Source organism: Anomalospiza imberbis, unplaced genomic scaffold (genome assembly GCF_031753505.1).
Source record: "Anomalospiza imberbis isolate Cuckoo-Finch-1a 21T00152 unplaced genomic scaffold, ASM3175350v1 scaffold_50, whole genome shotgun sequence".
In the NCBI taxonomy this organism is placed as follows: domain Eukaryota; kingdom Metazoa; phylum Chordata; class Aves; order Passeriformes; family Viduidae; genus Anomalospiza; species Anomalospiza imberbis.
This window is the reverse complement of record NW_027100109.1, coordinates 87665-114269: the sequence shown is the minus strand read 5'-3', so window position 1 is coordinate 114269 and position 26605 is coordinate 87665. Positions and strand designations below refer to the sequence as shown.

At 38.6% G+C, this 26605-nt stretch overlaps 1 protein-coding gene across 1 annotated transcript; it reads left to right on the top strand.

Annotated features, from left to right (window-relative positions):
- The first annotated feature begins 1697 nt into the window (after window positions 1-1697).
- Window positions 1698-26001, top strand: LOC137466999 (3'-5' RNA helicase YTHDC2-like). The gene is given in 26 exon segments (XM_068178576.1): window positions 1698-1896; window positions 2644-2734; window positions 3108-3301; window positions 4909-5108; window positions 5708-5874; window positions 8310-8412; window positions 9630-9786; window positions 11922-12029; window positions 13127-13275; window positions 13661-13796; window positions 14150-14276; window positions 15247-15312; window positions 16070-16248; window positions 16407-16503; window positions 16579-16666; window positions 16767-16847; window positions 17788-17870; window positions 18737-18842; window positions 18979-19098; window positions 19451-19723; window positions 20224-20350; window positions 20797-21002; window positions 21689-21884; window positions 23477-23574; window positions 25024-25313; window positions 25716-26001. Coding segments are annotated over 26 exon segments (3888 nt in total). The 5' UTR covers window positions 1698-1721; the 3' UTR covers window positions 25987-26001.
- Window positions 26002-26605: the final 604 nt, after the last annotated feature.

Sequence of the window (26605 nt, the reverse complement as noted above, 5' to 3'; positions counted from 1 at the left end):
GTTTACAAGAGAGAAAATATTCTGCAAACTGAAAAGAAGTCAGAAAAAGTGCCTCTTGGGAGGGTAAAATAAGAATACCTAATTGTATTTAAACACGCAGATGTATTTTTGCATAAAACTGTGCTGCTTCTTAATTCTTCTTATAAAAAAAAAATACATGGGCATTTGGACATATGTTAATACAAGGAAATAATTCTTATTCCAGGGGCTATTTGTTTTGAGTAAACATTAGCCAGAAGGTATTTCTGAGGCCAATCATAAAAATGGAATTTTTAAATACTTACAGATTGTTATTTCTAATATGAAAATCCACAGCTAGTAATTTTTGTTAAGAGAATACGTATAAAGAATAAAACCTCCATGTCTAAGAGCTTGGGTAAGCACAATTCTTTGCTTATTCATATGCTGAGTGCAGACTGCAACTCAGTATTTAGCAGGGCTGCAGCAGGCAGTGTATGCCTGACCACACTCTCCTATTTTTTTCACCCTTCTAATAGCATTGGACAGTCAAAAAAGCAGTGAAAGAAGAAAGGCATGTATTAAGGAATTCGTTGTGCAGGATGCACTCAGGCTTCATGCCAGTCTTAGCCATATAGATGAGACTTAATCCAACAGTTAATTTTCTCTGTGCGCTGCTGTATTTACAGGATTGCAAACTGAGAGCAGAATTGAGCCTGAGGAATAATTTTTCAGAATCATGGGCCTTTTTGTCTATAGGAAGGCAAGATGATGCTGTTAAGAGGCAGAAACTGTTAAGAGATCTGGGTTCATGATTAAGGATTTCTGATGTGACACTTTCAATCAAATTAGTTATGAACTCTCATTTTGTACTGTTGATACCGAGGATGATAAGAGGAATGCTCATCTTACTCAGCTGAAGCGTTTAATTTTCCATAATAACTGTGATGTGCTTTGAGGTGGCAGTACTGAATGTCACAGGAACAGCTATGAGGAACTTAGCATTATGTACTTTGATTAAGATACATAGTCAGATACTTGAACTGAAAAACTAAAAAAAATTTTGAAGTAACCTTAGAAAAGATCAATTGTTCTGCTCCAGTGTGATCTCTCAGTGCAGAATTATGCTGAAGTTAGCCTTGTAAAAGCTTTGGTAGAAGTCGCTTAAGAGCTATTTTTTCAGCCAGCTACATCAGACAGTGAGTGTTTATCTTCTATTTATTTAATTGCCCACTTCAGTTCACAACTAAGGATGTTTGTTCAAACTGAGGAATAGTTTGTTCTTCCTCCAAGTATTCTCCTTCTGACCTATGATGTTTCCGAAGCAGCAGCCTTCAATACCGAGCCCTGTGTCAAGCCCAAGAGGATTTGGTTTAGTTTCTACCTCGCGTCCTCAGCGTGGAGTCCAAGGACAGCAGGAAAAGACGATCCAAAATCAAGGGCAAGTAACACTTTACAGAGTGAGGAGGCTGAGGGCCGAGATGACCCTCGCCACAGCTACGTTGAATACCATGCAATGAAAGCACGCAGTTTATGACCGGACACGGCAGCAGTGCCACGTTTTGGTCACAGCCATGCACGCATCTCGGTACTAGGCAGGCTTGCCCCCTGCCGGCGGGAAAAGAGCCAATTTCCTTCCGTTCGGTTCGCGCCCAGTGGGCTGCGGGTGACTCTACGCAGGCCCCGCCCGCCGCCAGCGTCGTCCCTCGGGCCGAGCAGCTGCGACACCCGATCCGTGTCGGTGTCGGGGCCGTGTCGGGGCCATGTGGCGACACAGGCGGGTCCCGCGGCGGGAGCCCGGCGAGGCTGCGGGGGACTGGGTTGCCGGCGCCGCGATGGGCGCCCGGGCCGGGGTCGTCAGGGTGGTCGGCGTGGACGAGGAGGTGAAAATGGCGGTGCAGCTCGCCCTGGAGCGGTTCCAGAGCGGGGACGAGGCGGGTACGCGGAACAGCCCGGCCCGGGCACGGCCTGCGGGTGTTGTGAGGGCGCTGGCAGCGGGTCAGGGAGGGGATCCTGCCCCTCTGCCCGGCCCTAGTGAGGCGCAGCTGGGGTGCTGTGTCCAGCTCCGGGCTCCCCAGCACCGGGACAGGGAGCTACTGCAGGGGGTCCGGCAGAGAGATGAGGTGAGGTGAGGTGAGGTGAGGTGAGGTGAGGTGAGGTGAGGTGAGGTGAGATGAGATGAGATGAGATGAGATGAGATGAGATGAGATGAGATGAGATGAGATGAGATGAGATGTCTGGAGCATCTCTTAGCAGGAGAGGTGTGGGAGTTGGTCCTTTTAAGCCTAGAGGAGAATGAGAGGGGATCTCACTAATGCATCTGAATATCTTCAAGATGAGTCCCAGGAAGGCGGTGCAAACTTTTTGGTGACAGGATGAGGAGCAAAGGCCATAAATTAAAACACAAGAAGCTCCACCTGAACATGAGGGAGAATTTCTTTCCTTTGAGAGCAGCAGAGCACTGAAACTGCTGCCCAGGGAAAGCATTGAGTTTCCCCCTCTGGAGACATCCCAAGCCCTGGATGTGTTCCTCTGTCACCTGCTCCAGGTGACCCCCCTGCAGGGGGGTTGCAGTGGGTGGTCGCCCTTCCAATCCTAGCAATTCTGTGGTTCTGTAACATTAAGATGTCAAGATTACTGCCTGTTGCATCATTACTGTTTTCTCAATATTATTTATCATTCTAGAGATGGAATTTCCTTCTAGTTTCACTAGTGCTGAAAGAGCATTTGTTCACCGGCTCTGTCAGTCTCTTGGACTGGTATCTATAAGCAAAGGGTGAGTCGGGGTACAATTTTCAGTTTTTTGGTGCACACAAATAGTATTTCAAGGCTAATGATAACCTGATTGATGTTTTCAACATACTCAACTGTGTTGCAAGGAGTAGTATTAGAGAAAAAAGTGTAAAAGTAGCTACAGAAATGAGCATCTTTGTTCATTGCTGTACGCATGTTTGGAAAAACTTGTGATGTGTTTTGGGACAGCTTGCTTTTATACTTTGTGGATTTAATGGCTCCATTAAAAACGCTTCTCTCTGCGATTTCTGGTTTTTTCCCAAATATTTTGCATAGTGTCTCATACCTTGACAGATAAAAGTCAACTTAGAGTACGTTCCTTTTTCCTAAAATATGTTTACTTCTCCCCCCGGCAGAAAAGGAGCCAATCGATACCTCACTGTAAGGAAGAAGGATGCATCAGAGGCACGCGCAGTCATGACTTGTGACTTGGCTCTCTATACGAAACACACCATTTGGAGTCTAATTCAGCGCTTTCCTGTCACAAATAAGGAAAGCACGGAACTCCTGCCAAGGACAGATCAAGGAAATGCCTGTGCTGTTGAATCTGGTATGTTCGGCGTGTGTTCTGATTTGGACTTGTCCATCGACACCACTTGAAAAAACCACCTGCAACCCAGTGACAAAACAAACCTCCTTCTGTTCTGTCCCCTCTCATGTCCTAACAAACACCTTCAAACAAACACATTCATTTTCCTTACTTTTAAGGTCTTTTATAACTGGTGCTGTGAGGAATTGGGAAGTCATATCATGCACATTGTGATGTCCACCTTGTGTTGTGTTAATTTAGACTCTTTGAGCCAGTTCCAGCCAAATCTTTTTGGAAGCACATTTTGAAATGTGGCTTCATACAAGTACTATGAGGTGGGATTGAAGAGTCAATGTTACCCTGATGCCGTAAGAACACCTGTATGAGAAAATAATATTGTCTGTTCTGTTTATAGAAATTAATGTCCTTGATAAAGAATTTTAATTTTTATTTCTTCATCTCTACAAAAAAATATATTTGTTCCTTAAGAGACTACTGTCCAGACTTCTTGATTTCTTGAATATGGAAGAGTTCACTGAAAGACAAACTTCTGATAAAATGTTGGGTTTTTTTTTTCAAAAGCAAGGCTTTAATCTAGATTATTGCTTTATCAGCTACAAGTGGAAGTTACACTGTGTTTCTGTGTGCAGAGATGGGTGTAGTGAGCAGAAAACACTTGTGTCAATATACCTTGTTTAATTGCATGGTTCTGATACATGGAGTCTGTTCTTGAAGTGCTTCCTTTTCTGTTATTTTCAAGTGTTTCAGTTGTTTTATAGGATTGTTTAATGAACAGAGGGAAGCTATAATGAAAGTACTGAAAGGCAATGTCTTAGGAATGTAAGGATAAGTTCATGAACAGTCCAATAGTTGCCTTTCTCTGCATCTCAAGAATGTATTTTTAGTTCTCCCGATCTCTTAGTCTGTGTTTGTCTTGGTACAACAGAGCTTGAAATTTAGTGTATGAATCTATTAATGACATTAAATATGTATAACTGAGTTTACAGCAAGCTTTTCATTCTTCTGGAAAATAATTCGGAAGGAATTACAGAGTAGCACTTGCAATGATGGATGTGAAGTAGCTCCCTCAGAAGATGTGCCCCTTTTTTGGCTACTTCTGCACTGCTTTCTAACACGTCACACTGCTGTGTGGGGGCCAGGATTCTTGATATAGCATGCTTGCATTAGTATGATTTCAGGCAAAGGTGTGGAATAGCTTCAAGGTTTAACTATGTGAGTGTGTGTTTCTAGGGAGAACTGCAGGTGTGAAATGTGGGCACAGATACAAAGGCCACCAAAATACACCAGGCTGGTTTTCTCTGGTTTGGTTTCTGTTTCTCCTTTTGTTCTTTGTAGGCTTTTTTGACTTGGAGCAATGCTCTGGAAGAGTCTGGTTTTGTTCAAAATACCTATGAAAGTAATAACTGTTTTGAAAAATGCCTATTTCAAGCACTGCAGCAGGACATGTTGCTATAAATATGACTTCTAAATGTGTGATGTGCTTGTCACTCTACCCACAGGGATGCATAAAAAGTCAGCAGTGTTAATTTTTCAGTACAATTTTTGAGCAGTGTTTTTGTGACCTTCCTCTGAATCTGCATAAATAACCTTTTAACTTGTCTTCACAGAAAACAAAGAAGTAAACAAGATAAGTTTTCGACTTAGTGATGGTGTCCCCCAGGTGCCAGTGAAAAGGGGGGAATCAGAGTTTGATTCCTTCAGGCAGTCACTACCAGTTCTTGAAAAACAGGAAGAAATTGTCCAAATAATAAAGGACAATAAAATTGTTCTGATTATCGGAGAGACTGGATCAGGAAAAACCACGCAAGTATGTTTCTTCAATGAAATAAAAAAGATAACAGTATTTATTCTAAACTAATGCTAATTGTGTAACATTTGTGATATGGGATATTTTTATGCTATTTTAAGGCTTTTCTTTTCCTGTATGATTGAAAATCTTGTTCCAATTCACTTTCTTGCTTTTGAAACACTAAGCCAGTAGATAGGTGCTAAAAGCATAAATGATTCCTCACAATTTTCTGGTAGATACAATTTTTTCATTAAAATAATACAAAATATTGAAGAAAAAGTAGCTGTGATGTTTGTATAGCCCTTTTTCTTCTAAGGCTAGTTCTGTTCTTAGTACCCAGAGTATTTTTTGTGTTAAAATGAGAGATTATCTACAGGACTTTTTTTTTTTTAGATTTCTCTGAAGCAGGTGGGAGGCACTGCAAGTTTTTTCTTTAAAAAAAACCCAAATAGGTTATACTTAGAAATTTATTTTCCGCTGGTTCAGGTATGTATGCCATGATAATCTAATGAAAAGTATTTTGCAATGTGTAATTCTGAGATGCAGTTAAATTGTTTAACTTGTGCTAACAAGGCTGTGACTTTCTCAAAGAGTAAATTTGAACCACTTCTTTACAGATCCCTCAATTTATCCTTGATGACTGCTACAAGAATGGAACTCCCTGTCGTGTGCTCTGTACTCAGATGAGACGTTTAGCAGCTGTTGCTGTGGCTGAAAGAGTGGCAGCAGAAAGAAGAGAGAAGATTGGCCAGACAATTGGTTACCAGATCCAGTTAGAAAGCAGGTACTAATGGTATTTCTGAGTGTCAGTTGATCTTGTGTTGGTCTTGTGAATCTTGTGTACGTGTAAACTGCAGTATGTTTGGGTTGCAGCCTTACAGGTGGGATATGTTACTGCAGGTGAGGAATATGTAAGAGTGAAAAGGATGGCTTTCTTCCTGTGTTTTGGAATTTTCATGTGGTAGGTTGTCTTATAGCACTGAATCTCAGGTATTTTCTGTTGACTGCTTCTGCAGAGTGTATGCATGGAAATCCTTGTCTGATTTTCAGATCAAGTCTACACTTTCTTTTTTTTTCCTTTTTTTTTTTTTTTTCTCTCTACTTTCAACATCCAAAAGTTCTGCAAGCTTTGAAGGTAGGTGTGAACACCGGCATGCTGTAACATATGACATAGGAGTCATAAAAGGGAAAACAACAAAATTGGAAAGTGACTGATGAAGCTGAGCATTATTTATCAGTCTCGTTTGGGCTAAATTTACTCTTCTTCAGCTTCTGTGTTTAAAACATGAAGTGTAAAAGTGGACATTTCAGTATCACTTGATGAATTTGTCTGTAAAGCAGCGCATGAATGGATTGTGTGCAGTTTTTACATCTTTGCACTGTGTAGCCAATGACATTTCAGGGAAGGGGCAGCAGTTGGGATGAGTGACCAGAAGATGGCAAAAGGTTGTGTTGCTTGAGTGAACGAAGACGACACATAGCTGATGAAAATGAATGTGCTTGAACAACAAAGCCACAAGAAGAATTCAAATGTGTTTATGAAAGCTCACAAGGATATTAAGAGATTAGAAGAGCTAGTGAAGATGTATCACAAATAAACTGGGTGATTAATATATGGAAGTACTATGCTGGCAGAAGAAGAGCAAAGTCAAGTGAAAATGGAAGCATTACTGGAAGCAGTGGAGAAAATCCTGCTTGAGAAGAATCAATACAATTACTCCAGAGAAACCCTAAAAGGGGGAGATAACAATATTTTGACCTGTGGACAAAAATATTCTGGAGTGGAGATGTTTAGAGGTGTTTATAGTAACGCAGAAGTATAATTTTTAAAGTTTCTTAACTGTCTTCCAGAGAAGAGCTGTAGAGTACAGTACAAAGGAACTTTTCAGCTCCTTTAGGATGACAGTACCAGAGAGAGGAGTGACAATTGCTGCTTTTATTGGAACAGCTAACTCTGCCCCAGGTATAGAACTGTAACATTTCAGTATTTTGACCTCCTGAAGAACCAGAGGATCGAGCAGATGATTTTGTGATTTAGTCAGCTGTAATGTTTTGTGTCCTCAAGGCAAGGCTTTGGGAGCTGTGGGGAGGCTTCTGTGAGGAGGTGCCAGAAGCCTCTCCTGTGTGTGACAGAGCCAGTGCCAGCCAAGAGCTGCCTCTGGCCGAGGCTGAGCCCATCTGTGATGGTGGTAGTGCCTCTGGGACAGTGGGGAACGGGAGAGGAAAACCTGCACAACAGAGGCAGCAGTTCAAGAAGAGCAGTGAGAGCATGTGAGAGAAGCAGCTCTGCAGACAGAAAGGTCAGTGCAGGAGGGGAAGAGGTTCTCCAGGTGCCAGACCAGCCCATGGTGCAGCCCATGGTGAGGCAGCTGTGGCCCGGCAGGCCATGGAGGCCCATGGTGCAGGAGGGATCCTCCTGTGAAGGATTCTGCGTTGGTGCAGGTGGATGCTTGAAGGAGGCTGTGATCCTCTGGGAAGTCCGTTCTGAAACAGGCTCCTGGCAGAGCCTGTGGCTCCGTGGAGGGAGGCCACACAGAAGCAGGTTTGCTGTCAGGCTTGTGACCCTTGGGGGGTCCCACACTTGAGCAAGCTGTTCCTGAAGCACTGCACCCTGTGGAAAGGGACCCATGCTGCAGCAGTTCATGGAGAACTGCAGCCCATGGGAAGGACTCATTTTGGAGAAGCTCATGGAGGACTGTCGCCCATGGGAGAGACCCACGTTCTCCTTGTCCTTCTCTTGAGCCTGTGAGTCTTTTGTTGTGTTTCCTCTCCCCTGCCCACGGAGAGGACAGATAGAGTGGCTTGGGTAGGCACCTGGCATCAGGCAGGCTCATCCCACCGTGTGTAGACAAATACAAAGGCTATATCCAAGCATAGGCTGAGGAATTGGAACCTGGTTTTCCACATGGAATTTTCTAGTAAATTGAATGACATGCAGAGTTTCTTCACGGTTCTCTTTTACTTCCTCATTTATTAAAATTTGAATCTTATTTTTTCATTTAATCCGTTGTCCAAAGTTTTGGGGTGCAAGTACTACAAATTGTTAGGAAATGTCTGGGAAAAGGCATAGTCTAAAAACAAGTGGTGTGCAGGAGTCTTTTGAAGAAAAAACTGTAATTCCTCTTCTGGTCAGCAGCTGCTTTAATTTTTGATCCATGGAAAGCTAGCTGCCTTTAAATGGCGCAAACCCCCTGAGTTGTCTCTGTGTGTGTTCTATAGGGTTTCTCCAAAGACACTGGTAACATTCTGCACTAATGACATGCTCCTTGGCATGCTGATGGCAGGAGACAGCACCTTCTCCACTGTGACCCATGTTATTGTGGTGAGCATCCTGTGGTCTTTCATGTGGGGTGGAGCAATATGTATTGCCCTGGAAAATGAGGTCCTCATTTGTTTTATTTAGATTTGCTGAGCACTTTAGGTGTTTTTGTTTGGTAGAAGCTGAATCAACTTTAAAGACTTTCTGAGTCCTTAGAGCAGCATGCATGTTTTGCGGATTTTGGTGGTTTTCTATGTGTTTGTGTATTTTCCTGTAAAAATATCTTATTTTATTTTCATGACAATGATTAATTGTGGAATCAGGAGGAGTGGAGAAGGATGAAAGTATAAATTTTTCTGAACTTCCCCTGTTAGCAGAATATCCTTAGGGGAGGCTTACATTGATGTGGTTCAATGTAATCGTGTCAGAATTTCTGTTATCATTAGCTTTAGCAATACCAAGTTTTCAGTCCATTTGTTTGCCCAGAGTTTTCAAGATAATGTGGAATCTAATGGCTAGCAAATTATTCAGATGTGTTCATTTATGAGTATGTTAATATTCCTATTGTGGAATTTAATAAGGGGAATTAGAATGTTTATGGCAAGATTTAAGTCCTAAAGATTAAAAGGTAAGTTTAGGTGCCTGCCTGTTTATCAAAGTTAAAAAGGCTTGAGAATGATCTGTACATTCTTGATGTCAGCCTACAAACCTTGTATTTTGAGTCCTTGTTTCCTTCATTCATAAGACAAATCAAAACAGAAGAATGACAAAGATGATTAATCAGTTATGTGCCTTAATTTATAAGCTTTGTGTATGACTTGTCTAAGCAATCTGTCTGTTTTTCTGATTATGTGGTGTCATACATTTCTTTAAATGCTCATCAGTGGTGAAGTGAGAATTTATGAAAATAAGATTTGTAGGATTTGTGGTTTGTGGAGTTTTCTTGAAATTTGGCTTCAAATACAAAATCAGAGAGGTTTCAGATATTCACTTTAGCCTCTAAAGTTAAGGTGCGTACAGCTTCAGCATTACAATGCTTTCAGCGCTGATAAAAAGTTTTTGAAGTACTTCTTTTATTATGGATAATAGTACTATTTTTATTATGGATAATTTAAAAAAAATCCTATTACTTAAATTAGACTTACACATTTTAAGGCCTCTGTAATATGCCACCAAATCATCATAAAATTATTTGTTTTAGAAAAGTTTTTTTTTTGACAGAAGTTGTGATCCTGAATCTGTGATGGTTTTTATTCTCTTTTTTTTTCCTTTTGCTACAGGATGAAGTACATGAGAGGGATAGGTTCAGCGACTTCTTGCTAATAAAACTGAGAGATGTGCTGCAAAACCAGAATAATTTAAAATTAATTCTTTCTAGTGCTGCTCTAGATACAAATCTCTTTATTAGGTATTTTGGAAGCTGCCCAGTAATACATAGTAAGTCTTGATCTTATCTCTTAAATCTGAGTATACTTGCCCTGAGACTCACTGATCTTACTAAACTGGAGAAAACTATTCTGAGTGAAGGCACTGAGAGTTACAGGAATCCTTGTTCTTCGTGTATTCAGGTTTCTTGTTTCTTGACTATTTGTACCTCATTCAGAGTGAAGTGTTTTAGTCACTGGGAGTTCTGTAAATGCAGGTTCATCCTGCCCTCCTCCACCATTAATTGAAGAAGTAGGAAGGTTATTGAAGTGCTATCTTCATGCTGATACAGGACTTAGGAGCTACATGAGAGTGATATATATCAATATATTCCAGTAGAATCTCACTCTTCAGGCTTTGTGAAGGTTGTTACTGGTTACTGGATGAAACACAGATAACTGTACCTGTTCAGTTCAGAAATACAGGCTCAGGCAGATCGGGTTTCACAGGAAAAAAGAATCACACGATTCTTCGATTTAAAGAAAATCTGTAGCTGTTCATCTAGGTAAATATTCAGAAATGGCATCTATTTTCTCTTAGTTTGTGTTCAGACTCAGTTACCTGCGGTTAGATTGCTCTCAAATGCAAAGAAAAGTTACCATTATTGCTGTTTTAATTTCATGTGACTGATCTTTAGTAGAGGCAACATATAAATGCGTGGGAGATGGGGGGTTTTTTTGGGTTTGTGTTTTTTTCCCCATGCTCCTGGCTTGCAGGTTTTCTGCATGGGCGACCTTCTCTGGCACCTTGCAATCCTCTTACTTTTTCAACAATAATGTCCAAGTTGAATGTGTTTTGAAAAGTAGCTTTTAAGATAAATGCTTTATTTGACAATCAGGTAGACTCTCTGCATGTCAGCCTTTTTTGTTTTTAATCTCAACAGTTTTAGGAAACAGGATTGCTTGCTGGTTTATTTTAGCAAATGTTTGTGAGAAGGAAACCTCTTTTTCCTTTCTTTTTTTGCAGATGGAAGTGTTTATTTCTAGTTCCCAGTTTTGAATTTCTGCCTAGTAAAATAAGGCTTGCAACTTGTTGGAGACAGGAATCTGGAAATTACACATGATTTCATGTTCTCTGAATTTTCTTTGCAAGCGAGAGCCTCAGTTGTGATTGTTATGTGGCTTTCCAGTTTACTCTTTTTGCAACTTCCTGTTCTTTCCGATCGGTCAATTTGTGTTGGAAATTCCAATGGCAGTCTCTCCAGTTGACCACAGTGCTTGTGCTGGTTATGTAACGGGCCAATAACAATTGAAAAGATGGTTTTTTCCCTTTTTTTTTTTTTTTTTTTTTTTTTTTTTTTTGAGAATTTAAGAACTAAAAGAAGCATCTTTGTCTGTTAATGTAATGTAAAAGGTTTGATTCTCCTCCTGACCACAGAAACCAACATTTTGTAGCTGTGAATTGCTGTAGTACACAGAGTTTGTGATCAGTGCTGGAAGGCTTCCTCTTTGACAGCTTCTAAAAGTATGTGAATTGTGGATTGTTCTCTCTGAAGGAAAATCCTGAGTGATCTATAGTCAGTTTAAGGGACAAGAAATCAAAATGCAGAGATTTTAATTCTTCATGCAAAAAGCATCCTTTAATGTTCACAGATAAGGTCTAGAAAATAGTCATGTTGAAAAAGAAATCAGGATAAATTACTAGAAGGTAAAGGCCACTGGGATGTCTCATCGGTCAAGAAGCATTCAGTAAAGAAAGCTATGCTGAATTAGTTGAGGACACGGAGATAAGTCTGTCTTCTCACATGCTTCTCATGAAAAGAAAGTAGATCAGTACATCTTTGTACTGATCCATGTGGAACCTAGCAAAAAGCTGTATTAATTGCTTATTAATTAAATTTAAAATCCAGGTGGCAGACTTACATGGCGAGTTCTTGTTTGTAACCTGAAACAAAAATGGCTGTTTTCTTTTTCTCATTTAAAAAAATTATAGTTAATAACTGTCAATCTTATGAACATCTCTTGCTATAACACTTGATAAAATTGAGGAGGTTGAGGAGAAACAAGGTGGCATTTAACTTTGGAAATGTTTTGTTTTGTATAATTTTGAGAAAAATAAACTCCAGTGAAGATTGTTTTTGAAAAAATGAATGCTGTAACTGAAGCTAGTGGCTTCAGCTAATCTTATATGGGTTTTTTCTATTTTAGTCCAAGGGAGACCTTTTGAAGTTAAAGAGATGTTTCTGGAGGACATTTTACGAAGCACTGGGTATACAAACAAAGAGATGGTGAAGTACAAAGAAGAAAAGCAGCAAGGTCGGTGGACTTGTTAATTGTAAGGGCTGGCAATGAGAATCACTGATTGATTGAACAAACAATTAACAGGATTATTTTCTGCTAAAATTCCAAAGTCAGGAGATTAAATGAGATGTGATTAGATGACATGAAGTATCTTTAAGCTCTCAGGATTTACATTACTGAAATAGTTTATGCAGTTAAAGAAGAAAAGATCACCTTTATTCAGTGGTTGCTTTCTTTTATCTTTCAGTTGATAAATGTAATCTGTTTTCTAATTATTATGCTGTAGAGTTATATATTACTGGGGGCTCTGCCCACATGAATACTAAAGAAGCATAGGATGCTCTGTACCTTTGGGTTCAAATTAAAGTGCAGCTATTAAAGCAGGCAGGATTTTGTACATCTTGCACAAAATGGACAAGTTGTTCCCTTTAGTAACATTTTTCACTGCTTTCTTCAGGCATGGATGTATTTTTTGTAAGTGTTAACACTCTTGAGCTAAACATCATTGGTTTTCAGTTGATTAAGTAGATACTGCTTCAGAAGTTTTCCTGGCACCTGAAAGTAATGATCCCAGTGATTATTTAAAGAAAAATTTAAAAAAAAATGCAAACCCCAAAGCTATAACGTGCAATCTTAACAGGATATTTATCACAATGCTCATCTCTGATCACTGGGGACAGAAAAGTTCAGTTAAGACACTGGTGTTTTCTAATGTTTCTTCCACTTGTGTACAAAAATAAGTTGTTACATGCAGGGACTGTATCACTTGTCTTCAGCATTCCATTTCTGGAAAAAGATCTGGGCTGAGATTGTGTGGAAGGTGATTACTCAAGGAAGACCCTTTAAATGCAGTAGTTTGGAATAATGGAGGCTTGGGGGGTTAAACACCAAAGTGGTGGGTTTTACCTCGTTCTTATAGCCCTTGTTTGCAGTGGTGCACTTTGGGTACTCTTAAACATGTCATTTACGTTGGACTGGTAGTAGCATTCTAGATTAAATAAAAGAGGTTGAATAGGTAAAACTTGGACCTGCTGTAACTATCTTTTTTAGTACAAAACAATGGATAATAAAGATGACTCTAAAACTTTCCTGGGGAATATTTTGCATTCTAGAAGAGAAACAGAAGAACACGCTTGCTGAGTGGTGTTCAGCTCAAGGTAACAGTAACAAAGGGACATATCAGAGACAAAAATCGGTTCCAAGGGCAAATGAGAAGTGCGAATGGTTGGATGATGGTGGTTGCACAGTATTTAATCAACTGGTAAGATTTTTCTTTTGTTGGAAGAGACATTCATATTTGTGTTGTATTACTAGCCATTTAAAATCTGTTTTCTAAAGGTAGTTCTGTAGAGGCTTTCAGGATATTAACATATTTTAAAGATTACTTAATTAGGATGAACTGCTCTTGCTGAAGTGTGCTCTTCAGTTAGGGTGGTTGTACCCAGCTTTTCCTCAGATCAAATGGCTCCACTGCCATTACTTTAGTACTTGCATATGACAAAATCAATGCGTTAACTGATACCTGAGTGCTGGATTTCTGGTTGCTGCTGGGAAAAATAACCATTCAAATTCTTTGTGGGTAATGTATGAGAATAAAGACAGCTCTTGGAAGAGATTAATTTTTCAGTATTGTTTTTTATCTTCAGACTGAAAAAGATGTGAATTGCCTTGAAACGTGGAGAGTAAAAGAAATGGATTCCTGTCTTTCTGACATCTGGTTGCATAAAGATACTGATTCATTTGCTCAGGTGTTAAATCTTATTTTCACTGAAAATGTCAGTGGTAAGTTTCTTGTACTATTACATAAGAAAAAAAAACCCTCAAATTTACTTTGATTTTTATGGCTACTTTTATCTCCAGTTTCAAATGTTGTTACCTTTGCATTCTGATGCCTACTGAAAAAATGGATAGGGCTAGCAGAATTAATAAGTTGTTTAGTTAGTAGTTGTTGTTGTTTTGATGTATTGACAAGTGTGTTTCTAAAACAGTGTGGAATTCACATGAACTGACTGCACATATAAAGTGAGGAAACAAATTCTCTTTGGGCTGGAATTTGAAAGCAATATTTGTACTATATTTAGATGAAGAAATAACATTTCTATTGGGTTTGCTGGATTTTTTTTTTTACTTCTCAATTGATTATAGGCACAGTGAAACTGGTGTGACTGCTCTGATGATTTCTTCAGGAAGAGGCTTTTTGAGTCAAGTAGAACAGTTGATCAGCATGGGAGCAAGTATCCACTGCAAATCACCTAATGGCTGGTAAAAACAGAGAAACCAAAAGACAGATTTATTTGTCAATATAGAAGAGAGAAAGAAAATTCTTTAACATCTAAATTAATTTGCTAACTTATCACACTGCTGTAAGAACTATAGATTTTGACAGCCTCAACAGTTTCTAACTCCTTTTAATCACATTGTTTTCTGTAAATTCTAAATCAAATTCTTAATTACATGGTCTTGATTATGAGCTATAAACTTTGCTTCAGTAGGTCTTTTTTAAGATACTGGTTAGCAGGACAACTGTAATCTACTGAATTGGACCAAAATGTTTCTCAATTCTTATTTTCATGGAGTTACCTATATCAGAAGATCTTTCTGTGATGTTTCTGAATATGTTGTAGCATGTAAAAATATTTGTGAATCTGGAAAAACTCAAGTTTTGTGGTCATGGAGTATGTCTTCATCTAAACAGGGAAGGACAGTAAATAATTGTCGTATGGCATGATAAGAATCAGGATTGCAGGGGTCTGATATTTGGTACTAACATTTGAAAAACTTGGGAAGAAATGCAGTTTAAAGGTAAAACAGTGAACTGCATTTTGAGGAGGACAGCTTCTGAAAGGCATGCAATAGCTGAATGTTACGCCTGGGGTGTGACTTTTGGAGATGACTTAAAAGGTACTGCAAACAGGCAGGTCTGATCTATGCACGTTGTTGTGGGCTTTTGAAAGGAATGGCACCTCCTTCCTCCTCATTTCCTCGTGCATGTTTGCAGGTGCTCCTGTGTAAAAGTGACATTCTTTTGTGGTAAAGAGCTGTAGTTACCTAAAAGTCAGATAGCTGTTAACACCTATTTCAAATGGGAAGTTGAAGATCCAGCAATAACAGTACTGATAACAATACAGAAATGGGTACAAAAGTCTGGTGTCAATTACCTCGCCTGATGTGCTCTTCATACTCATCTTTTGAAGTGAAAAATATAATAAAAATACATGTGCAACTCTTTCAGGATGGCTGTGGACTGGGCTAGGCACTTTGGACAGACAGAGGTTGTCGATCTGTTGGAATCCTACAGGTAAGCTGTAACTGTTTTGCAGAACGAGTTGTATATGATAGTGATGGGGAATTTGAGGTTTGTGTTCTTTTAATCAGAACAGGTTTTAGCTTTTCATGCTGTAAAATCTGGACTGAATAGCAATACTTTTTTTTTACGAATAGGAATATTTCAAAACCAAAATAGTTTGTACTCAGTATCTTTTTATTTATGTTTGCACTAATTCTATACTATGTACCATTTTCACATGCTTACTTTGGAATCAAATCTGCCATGTGTTTTTATCTGTATATTTTTATATGCAATAAGCATATTAAAGAAAATTTACAGAAGTAATGTGTACACTAGGCCATTCACAAATGATTTTCTGATTAACTTACAGTTATCATAGTTGAGGTAGTGTTTTCTAAAGATTATATGTATTATAATTTCTCTTAGTGTAGTTTCTGCTAGTGGGAAATTTTTGGAGAATACATATCTCTTAAATAGTTTTCCTTGAACAGATAAACGAGAAGTATCTTTACACTTTCATTTGCTTATGGTTGTGTTTCAATGAAGTTGAAGAAAACTAAAGTTAACACTAATAAATGAAGTGGCATCCTTTGTTGGGTTAACATTGAAATCAGTGAACAGCAATAGTATGGTGATTCCCTTCTGCTATACTTAAACATTAGAATTCAAGACCAATAGTCATGTTGGTCTTGGTCTAAGTTTGAGTTGATGGCTCAATGCAAACCTGAAGGGGCAGCCTTGACTCTGGTGTATTTTTCTGTTACAGCGCTTCATTCGAATTTGGAAATCTGGATGAAAGTTCCCTGGTCCAGAATAGTGGTAGTGACCTTAGTGCAGAGGACAGAGAACTACTGACAGCTTATCATCACAGTTTTGATGATGAAAAAGTGGATCTGGATCTGATAATGCACTTACTTCACAGCATCTGTCATAGTTCTGATGCAGGTAAATGCCTAACCAGTTGTTGTGGCTTCAGCTTCTGATGAATGAATCGTGCTCTTTTTTCAGCAATCCCCAAACGTTAAAACCTTCTGAGTGCTAATCGACATGTCGACATGTATTTGAATTTTCTGTTTAACTTTGCAAACCCACTTCCTTTTTAGGAGCAATCTTAATATTTCTTCCTGGGTATGATGAGATAATGAGCCTGAGGGACCGCATTCTTTTGGATGACAAGAGATTTGCTGATAATGCTGACAGGTAAAACCTTTAGTTACTGTGGCTTTTCATTGCTTCTTTTAGGATCCTTAAAATGTTCATTTTGTCTTACATTAGATACCAAGTTTTCATGCTTCATTCAAGTTTGCAGACTTTGGATCAGAAGAAAGTGCTTGAAACTCCACCTTTTGGCATCCGCAAAATTGCAAGTATTAGAGGACTTTGCCTGAGGCTACAATGTTCTATTTTGCCGTTGCTTTTACAGTTACTATAATTTTGGTGGTTTGGGTTTTTTTTCTTTGCAGATTCTTTCTACTAATATTGCAGAAACCAGCATAACAGTCAATGATGTGGTGTTTGCCATTGACTCAGGCAAGGTGAAAGAGGTATGACTGACTTAAATTTTCCTGGTACGATTCTAAAACACACAGTGCATAAATTTTGGAGAACTTTTTTTGTTTTTACTTTACAGTAAAGTGAAAAAAAGCTTTTACTAAGAGCGAAGTGCCTGTCAGGCAACAGTCCTCGCTGAAAAGTTTCAACATCCATTTGTTTTAAGACAATACTGTAAATAGCTAGCTGTCTAAAAAACCTTGTAAAAGTTAATCTAGGTTGATGTATTAATGGATCTTTCTCTTTCTCAATTTAGTATTTCTGTTGGATTTTTAAAACAAGTCCTCAGTTTAGACCACCACCTTCCTGAGACTTAGAGAGCACTGGGAGTTCCTTTTGTTCTACTATTGTATCAAGTCCAAAAATAATCCAGTAAGTTCTTAGCAGTTTTTTTGGTGTGTTCAGTGCCCATTTCTAATTACTTGTTCAAGAAAACTGAGAACACATAATGAGGCAATTTGAGACCTCGTGTGCGGCTTTGAAAATGAAACTGGATTTCAGAGGCGATATGCACACCAAATTTCTGAAGTTCTCATAAAACAAACTTTTTTTTTTGTAATTTCACATCAGTCTAAGAAAATAAGTAGATAATTTCCAAGTGAGATAAAAAGAAAAACTTTATTTGGTATAATAATGTATTTTTACTTGCTTTGTGATATCTCAGAACACAGATTTAACATACCTTTTACTGACTTGCAATTACCTATTGACTAGAAAACATTGAATTTCAAAACCTGTGGAGCATTAAGATACTACAAAGGCGATACCCTCATAAATTCACTAAAACTGAGAAGGTACCTTTGTTGCAGAAGCTGCTGTATATATTACTGTTTCATACTTTTTAGAAAACTTCTGTTGGTAATCTAAACAACTAGTAACTTTTATTTCATGTACCTTTTTGAGTTTTCATTTTATATTAATTTGTTTTTCTAGAAGTCTTTTGATGCACTGAGTCGTGTTACAATGCTAAAAATGGGGTGGATTTCAAAAGCCAGTGCTGTCCAGAGAAAAGGCAGGTAATAAATGCCTCATACCAGTTTCCATTTTGCAGAAATCCACAGTCCTTTACGTTTAGAAAAAAGCACACAACATAGTAACTATTTCTAGCCTAGTCCAGTGTGTAGGGTCAGTATGTATTTCCTTGGAAGAATTTCCCAAGTTGTAGAAAAGTGATGCTCAGGCATTTCCAAAAGGTCTGGGTTGTTTTCCCCCCATTAACTTGTTCTCCTTCCTCTTTCTCCCATGTAGCACCAGCAGTCACAGTGTCCAATGGGGTGTTTTCACATCTTGGCTGTGGGCAGGGGACTGCCTATTTCACTTTCTCCAACCTATCCATGACTTAACAGGCCATAATTATATTCTTCCCAACACTGTGGGCGAGGGCTCAGAAGTTTATGTAGCAACAAATGCCTGTTTAATCAATCATACTGGCATTAAGCTGCATGTATGCAGAATTTGCTGTCTCTCATTCACTCACAAGTTATTTAATCTTTATTCTACCTTTTACTCCAAGCATCACTTGTGTTTGGGGGATGTGAGGGGAAGCAATAAAGTTTGCAACTGATTCCTTACAACAAAGGATGATTGAGATTTGGACTGGTCTTAGGTTAGCGAAAAACTAACAGCACTTTACATTAGATAAGCCTTATTTTTCTTTTTCCAGATTTCTCAGTGTTGGGTTAAAATTACAGTAAAAAATAGCCACACTCTCAAAAATTATTCATGATTGGAAAACTCTCATTTTGCGTGTGACTTACAACACTTTCTTCATAGTACTGCCTCTTCTTTTCCATTCTGAGTTTCTGTGTCTGTTTGTTGGCTTTTGGTTTTGTTTTTAGACAGAAATCCTCATTTTCACAACTTCCTCTATTTTACTTTCAAGGGCTGGGCGCTGTCAGCCTGGAGTCTGCTTTCGTCTCTTCAGCAGGCTCCGATTTCAGAATATGTTGGAATTTCAATCTCCAGAACTTCTAAGAATGCCGCTTCAGGTGCATGTTCAGTTAGAAATTATAACTTTAAAAAATATAATGTCATCAAACCATACTATTAATTGCAACAAGTCATGTGTTAGGAGGTTGTTTCCAAATCTTGGTAATCTTCTTTGTTCTGCCTTTTACGTTGCAGGATATTTGTTTGTACACAAAAATTCTGGCTCCAATTAATTGTCCAGTTGTAGACTTTCTTATGAAAGCTCCTGATCCTCCGCCTGCTGTGACTGTGATAAATGCTGTGCATATGCTTAAGGTCAGAAAAGGAATAGGTTTAGATGGTAATTGTGTTTGATCCCAAATTTGTGGTATAGCAGTCTGTCTTACTGACTTCAGTTTGTACTGAAGCTGGTTTTAATTACTTTAGGATGTTTTGAATTTTTGTTTATTGTCTGTTTTCATTTTGTGTGTGGGGATGTGTTTTTCCATGTCGAGGGAAGAGAGTGCTTCAAAGTCTTGTCTCTGTTAATAGTCTGACTTGCTTTTTTAATGTTTGGAAACAAATCTAGTTAATGTCCAGTATTCACATCCTTTCTGCTTTCACTCTGATTTGATTTTGTCCACTGTACCCCTCCCTCTCCTTTGTTTGTTTGTTTGTTTATAAACAGACCATAGATGCCATGGACCCTTGTGAAGATCTCACTGAGCTTGGTTATCACCTCACTGAATTATCTGTAGAGCCACACCTCGGTAAAATGGTGTTGTATGCTGTAGTTCTGCAGTGCCTGGATCCTGTTCTGACCATTGCCTGTGCTCTTGCCTACCAAGACCCTTTTGTGCTGCCCACGCTGGCCTCCCAAAAGTGTGCAGCCATGCTGTGCAAGAAGCGTTTTGCTGCTGGGACGTTCAGTGACCACATGACCCTGCTCAGGGCTTTCCAGGTAGTATTTCATTTCACAGAGTACTAATCACAGCACATCACCCAAGCAATGCAAATGTACCAATCCACTTGGATGTAGAGTGGCGGACTGTGATTAAGTCCTCGGAGAAGACTTTCTTTTTGCTTAGCGGCTTTCCTGGGTATTGGACTCATAAATTTGTGAGGGAACCCTTTTTATAGTATGTTTTGTTGATATTTTTAAACCTTATAAAATTCTAAATGTTCTAACAATGTGCCTCTTTATATCCTGCTACACTGAATTTCAAATCATGATCTTAATGTAATGATCTTTATTTATTGTTTTAACTTGACATAATCATCATTCTAGTGAACACGTAAGGAGAATCTAATTCTTGAACAGAAAAAAGTATCTGGTTTGATACATTAACTTTTAGAGTGGGTTTTGCATTTATTTTATTGACATAAATGTAATCTTTAAAAAAAAGTGCAGTTTTAGTTTAAGCCCTTCAAATTAACAGGCAAATGTAAAAATGTTTTCAGGCATGGCAGAAGGCACGCAGTGATGGCTGGGAGAGAGCCTTCTGTGAAAAGAACTTCCTGTCCCGAGCCACAATGGAAATCATTGCAGGAATGAGAACACAGTTGCTTGGCCAACTTAGAGCCTCAGGTAAAGAAATTGGAAACTATTTTAACATTGTTTTAAAGTCAAGCATGTAGAAATTGTAACAAAATCATGTTCACTGCTGTAATTTTCCTTACTTAATTTGAAATACACCTTCATGCACACATTCATGCAGGGTATGGTGTAGATGAGGAAGTGTGGCTGATCTAACTGAAAGCACCCTCATCTTCACATGCCACTGCATTTCATGTTTTAATAAATCATTTCCATAGGAAATGTCTTTAAATTTTAGGAAATAGTAATATTCTGTGTTAGTATAAAACCCCTTATCAGGAAGGATTTCAGTGTAATGGTTTCTTCTTGGTGCTGTTAAGGTTGGCAGTGGTGAAAAATGCAACAAATAAGTCGTTTATTTCACCTTTAGTTTCTAACTCCTTTTGAGAACCAAACACAAGCTAACATGGCCGTGTTTTGTCTTTTTCATTTGTCAGGTTTTGTGAGAGCCAGAGGAGGAGGTGATATTAGAGATGTTAATGCTAACTCTGAGAACTGGGCTGTAATTAAAGCTGCCTTAGTGGCCGGGATGTATCCCAATCTTGTGCATGTAGACAGAGAAAGCCTGCGGTTGACTGATGCAAAGGAGCAGAAAGTGCAATTTCATCCTACCTCTGTTCTTGTTGAGTCTCAGTATAAAAAGGTAAAATCATTTGGATCTCATAGTTCAAAAAAAAGGGCCCTAAAATCTATCATGTGTTTTAGAAATGTCTTTTCCTAGTTGTCAGTACTTTGAAAGCACTATGGGCATTTTACACTACAGCTTTAGAAAATACTGTTCTACCCAGCTGATAGAATTGGACGTGATTAATTTTCCATTGTTTCAATTAGTCCTTTCTCTAGATGGAACAAGGCAAAATGGCAGAAAAACGTCCCCAGTTATAAAATTGTTTTAAAGATACAATGATCCCTACTCTTAAAAGCAAGTTTTTCTCTCAAACTTTTTTTTGACATTTCTTTTTAAAGCAAAATATTTTGTTTTATCATGGTAGGATAATTTGTGAATGTGGTTGAATTCTCTCATGCTTTTTTATTTGCATGTATATTTTTATATGTATCTAATTATACATGTATTTATTTCTCAAAATACACAATTACAGAACGGTTTGGCTTGGAAGGGACCTTAAAGCTTATCTCATTTCAACCCCCTGCCATGGGCAGGGACACCTTCCACTAGTCCAGGTTGCTCAGAGCCCCACCCAGCCTGGCCTTGAACACTATCAGGTTGAGGCATCCACAATGTCTCTGGATAAAATGAGAAATACTTTCAAATTTATATTAATTACAGGTAGAGGGTATAATAGCCTGGTCTTACCTGCTCTTGTACAGATTGCCTCAGCAAAAGGACAAGCTGCAGCCATCCAGGCCCTCCCTACAGACTGGCTTATATATAATGAAATGACGAGAGCTCACAAGACAGCAAACATCAGGTGCTGCTCTGTTGTGACACCTGTCACCGTGTGTCTCTTCAGTGGACCAGCCAGACTGCCAAGTAATGCCTTGCAGGCATCTTCATCCTTTTGAGGTACACTGCAGTCTGGATTTGGAATGTTTTCTTTGGTATACATCAGTGTGTGACATGGAAAGCTTATTTTTCAGTAATATTTAATACATATATTGGCTGATTCTGAAAACAGCGCTGTCATAATTCCTGTAGCTAATCAGGAAGAGTTTGTCAGTTCTGTAAGAAATCTCTCGGTTTTGGGATTCCTTGCATATTCAAGTCCGTAAATTACACAGTTCTAGGGTCTCAGAAATTGCAGTATACTTTGTAAGGAAAAAATGCAGCCACAATGTCTCATGATCATACTGGTACTGAGAAGTGCAGTATGTATGTTCTTTTTCTACAGACTACTTTATTTGATACATTGAACCATATTATTCAAACGGAATAATTTAGAAACAATCAATATGGCAAACAAGTCATGTTGCTTCTAGCTGACACATACATTTTCAAGATATGTTCTATTAATAATTTTTAATGTCAGTTAACTGTACTATTAACTGTAAGTAATGAATTGTGTTGAAAAATCAAGACCCCGCAATTTCGATAGATTTGTAAGGCATGGTATGTTTATTTCCACACTGGATGCATGTGAGGGATCTTTTCCCTTCAAAGGACATGCACGCCCCTGAAAACTCCTGATCCTTTTATATTACTCTACCTAATTTACATATTCGTAGAATTTCACAGTAGGTTCATGCATATTCATTCTGATTTCACGTTACATTTAGAGCTAGTTACACTTGTACTCAGTTTTTGTCAGAAAGTACAGAGAGAACTCCTGAGTCACTCTGCGCTGTTTGCTTCAAGGTCTGAGGAGTCTTTCTTATCTCTTTAGTTGGAAATTTGCATTCTTTCTCCTTAGCTGGGGCAGTTTCGCTAGTGCTGCTGTTACAGACTAAACAGCATATTTTACTTACGTTAGGTAGCTCAAAGAGGCACATTTCACCTAAATCCAAATGGATTTCTACCCTGTTAAATTTTTACTCTGTCTCATTAATAGAGAATATATACAAATTTCCTTTTTTTTTTCTCATTTAAATTGAGTCCTGTTGGAATGGAAGCAAAAATAACTGCTGGTAGTTGTTATAGTTTGAATCAAACTAAAAGTCCAACTTATTTCTGAAGCTTTCCTGTCTTGCTTTTAAACTGTGAACCTTAGAGTAGTGTTCATGCTGATTGAATTGCATTTTAGAAAAATCAGGAATCCTAATTAATAGCCATATGTATATATATTTTTTTCTTAGGAGGTCTTTAAATCTGCTGTTTTACTAGGAAATAGAGCTGCGTGTGGTTTTGCAAACAGCTTTAGGCAAAAGTTGGTTAGTGGCCTGTGAATGCTGGTGAAGGTACATGAGTTGAGTCACATCATATCAGTACAGGTTTTTACATAGTAGGACCTTCACCAGGTCTGGCTACTTGATTGCTGCTATCTGGAACAAAGACTTTTCAGTGTATTTGCAGAAAAGAAGAGGTAGTTTTACAAATGTTTACATTTTAAAGTCAATTTTAGAAGGAAAAATATTATTGCTGGTAACACAGTAGTATGCGGATTTTTGTATGTAAGTAGAAATAATACAGAGATGCTAATGCATCTTTTGTCTTTAATTCAGGGGGAGGGGTATCTAATGATAGCAGTGACAGTGAGATGGAGGACAAAACTGCACAGCTGAAGCTGGATGAATGGCTCCATCTCAAACTGGACCCTGAAGTAAGTAAGAAATTACTCCTGGGTTTGCTTAATGTAGAGGAATTGTAAAAAGATGTGAAAATGTTTTTGTAACATTTGAGCAGCCCAGAATTTTCTCCAAGAACGTGATGGTCCATTTGGGTCTCTAAACTGTGTACTCTGTGATTTAACCTTTATTTCATGAGCTCATCAGGAATTAAAGGGCTTCAATCCCCTTTGGCACAGAGTTGTCTGTTGTGTGAATTCGTATATTCAACATCCAAGTTGCAATGCTTCATCACCTATCACCCATACCTTTCTATTCTTTTGCCTGTGAGCAAAAAGAAAGAAAATAATTGGTCACCTAAGTCAACAGTGAGAGTGCTCATCCCTCTTCCTCCATCTTGGTGTGGGTCTCCTGTCTCTTACACAAGGGAGCAGGAAAGCCTCAGCAGTCCAGATGCTGTTGGATCTGCTTCACAAACTTTCTGGGCAGTAAGATGTTTTATATGTCTGAGCTTGGCAGTTTTGTCCCTTTCCACAAGTCAGCAAATTCTGAAGAGACTGCCAGACAAAAGATAATGGCTGCAAGGGACAGCAAGCTGCAGGTGACAGTGGCTGCATAAGGGCCCTTCTGCTCCTTCTGGCCTCCTGTCCTGCCTGCATGGTGCTCCATCAGGCCATAGCATGAGCTGGGATAGCCAAAATCTGAACAAGAGCTGAGAGAACAGTCACATTGGCATATTGTATTCTTCTTTCTCTGAGACGATAAACAAAATTGGATCAAAAAAGGAGCACTTGAAGCTGGAGTTGCTGAAAGAAAGTTGCTGTCGGATTTTGGAAGGATAAATTTCAAAACCTCTTTGAAATAGAAGTCTTTATGTCATTGAGGAGCTGTGGCGATGGTAGGAGGTAGTTTATGGGTCATGAAACATACAGCTTTACCAGCTCTAATAATAACACAGTCTCTCCTAGACATGTCCAAAAGAGTGTTTTTTTAAAATTTATTTTAATGGAAGCATTTCTGATAACATGGGAATTAGACTATAGTCTTCTGAATTTAGTCATCACATTTCAGCAGATGTCTCTGTAAGAAAAATGTCACTTAGAGCTCTTTTCCCTCAAGTATGACTGAAGAGTGCATGAGTTGAGACTGATTTGAGAGGAAGGGCATAAAGCGTGAAAGGATTGGGTTTTCTTGAAAGATAAAAAGGAAAAAAAAGTCTGTGGTTTTACAATACAAAGCTAAGTTTAGTACAGAGCTAAACAAAATGTTTCAAAAATTACCTTGCACCCAAGGAAAAGAAAGCAAATTAATATCTTAGTTTAAATATGGATTATTCCCCTTCCCCAAGACCTTAGTCTTGCCTTTCATTGTGGACCCTGTTTATATTGGAATGCCAGGTGCTGCCTGATACGAAAAAGACAGGGTCCTCTTACCTGCGTGATAAAATTTTCATCAGTGTTTAACAGAATTAGAACTCATTGCAGGCTGCTGGTATGCTGCTGCAATTCAGGCAGAAGTGGCACAGCTTGTTCCTGCGTCGTATGCGAGCTCCTGCTAAGCCATGGTCTCAGGCTGATGAAACAACTTTAAGAGCAATTACAGCTGCTCTGAGTGCTGAAGAACAGTCTGCAGGTCTGCAGCAGCCTTCAGGAATTGGCCAGAGACCAAGACCTGTGACTTGTGAAGAACTTCCTTTGACATCTACATGGAAGTCAACCAACAGCAGAAAAAGCTCAACAGAAACTGAATTGTCTGAGTCCTCTCATGCTGAAAAGTAAGATGTTGAAGTCTTCTGCTCTTGCTGTAGGTTGCAACTGATGTGTACAAGCTTCACTTAAATTTCTGCTAGTAATAGGAGGTGGAAACAGTGGAAATACAGATGAAAAGTGTTATACTGTTGTATGCTGCTTTCTAATCGCATAAAGAAGTATTTCATACCTGGCCCTGCTGTTAGAGAGAGCAGTCAGGAATATTGTCCATGAATTGTGATGTTTGAGAAGTAGCAGAAGAGGTTTAACAGTAGCATTAAAAAGCAGTGCATGATCAGTATGGGTTTTTTAGTTAGGGTTTAATAGATTTTGTAGTTGCTGTAATACATGTGGTCATGCAGTAGGCTGACAGGTCGATGTAAAATGTTCAGTGACTGTTTGTGAAACTCAAGGTATGTCCTTTTTAGGGTTTCAGTGAAATCTACTACTCCTGCACTCCACCAGCCAAAGAAGTACAAAGAAAAAGACATTTTGCTCTCCAAACGATCCTCACATGACAGATCAGCTCAGTCCTCAGTGAAGCCTGCAGACAGCAGTAGCTATTCCAGCCCCTGTGCTAGTCCTTCTTCTCCAGTGTCTGGAAAGGTAGAGTTCTCTAACATATCACCCTGCTCTTCCAAAGTAATAGAATTTCTTGTTGATATCATTCTGCAGTTAGGTATTTTACTGATAAATTAGGAACCTAACTTAACTTTTCATTTATAACAGCTGCATAATACTTCCTTCTGGAATTTACAATCTAGACTAAATATCCTTGTTTCACTAGTTCAATACAGCAAAAATAATCTGTGGACTGCTGAGGTAAAGCTATGCAAAGTAGAAAAAATTAGATTAAAAAAAAACTTGTTCTAAGAAACGAGTATTATTTTTTTTCAACTAAATGATTATATTATATGCACATTTCTGAAGTTTTTGGATTCTGCCTTTCTCTGTTTCTGTAATAGATTTTCAGTATTGATATACTGATTCTGTTTTATCTGCCTTTCTATGACTGATTGGAGTTTTTGTGATGGTTATTTTAACAAAGCACACATTGTTAATGAGATTATTGTGACAGTTTTCCCTATATACTTGAACAGTAGACTGCAGTAGCACTAAAGAGATCATTGAGAGGAAACTTTATGGACTCACTGGAGGATTTAGTAATTCCTCTTGAATCTTTCAGCTTTTAAATTAAGACAGTGTAAAAGGAAGAAAATATGTTTCCTGAATGTAGAAATACAAGTAGTGGGGCTGTAGGCTGCACTCTAGGATGATTCATTTTGGTGTCATCTCAAGGTGTGTCAGACCTAAACCA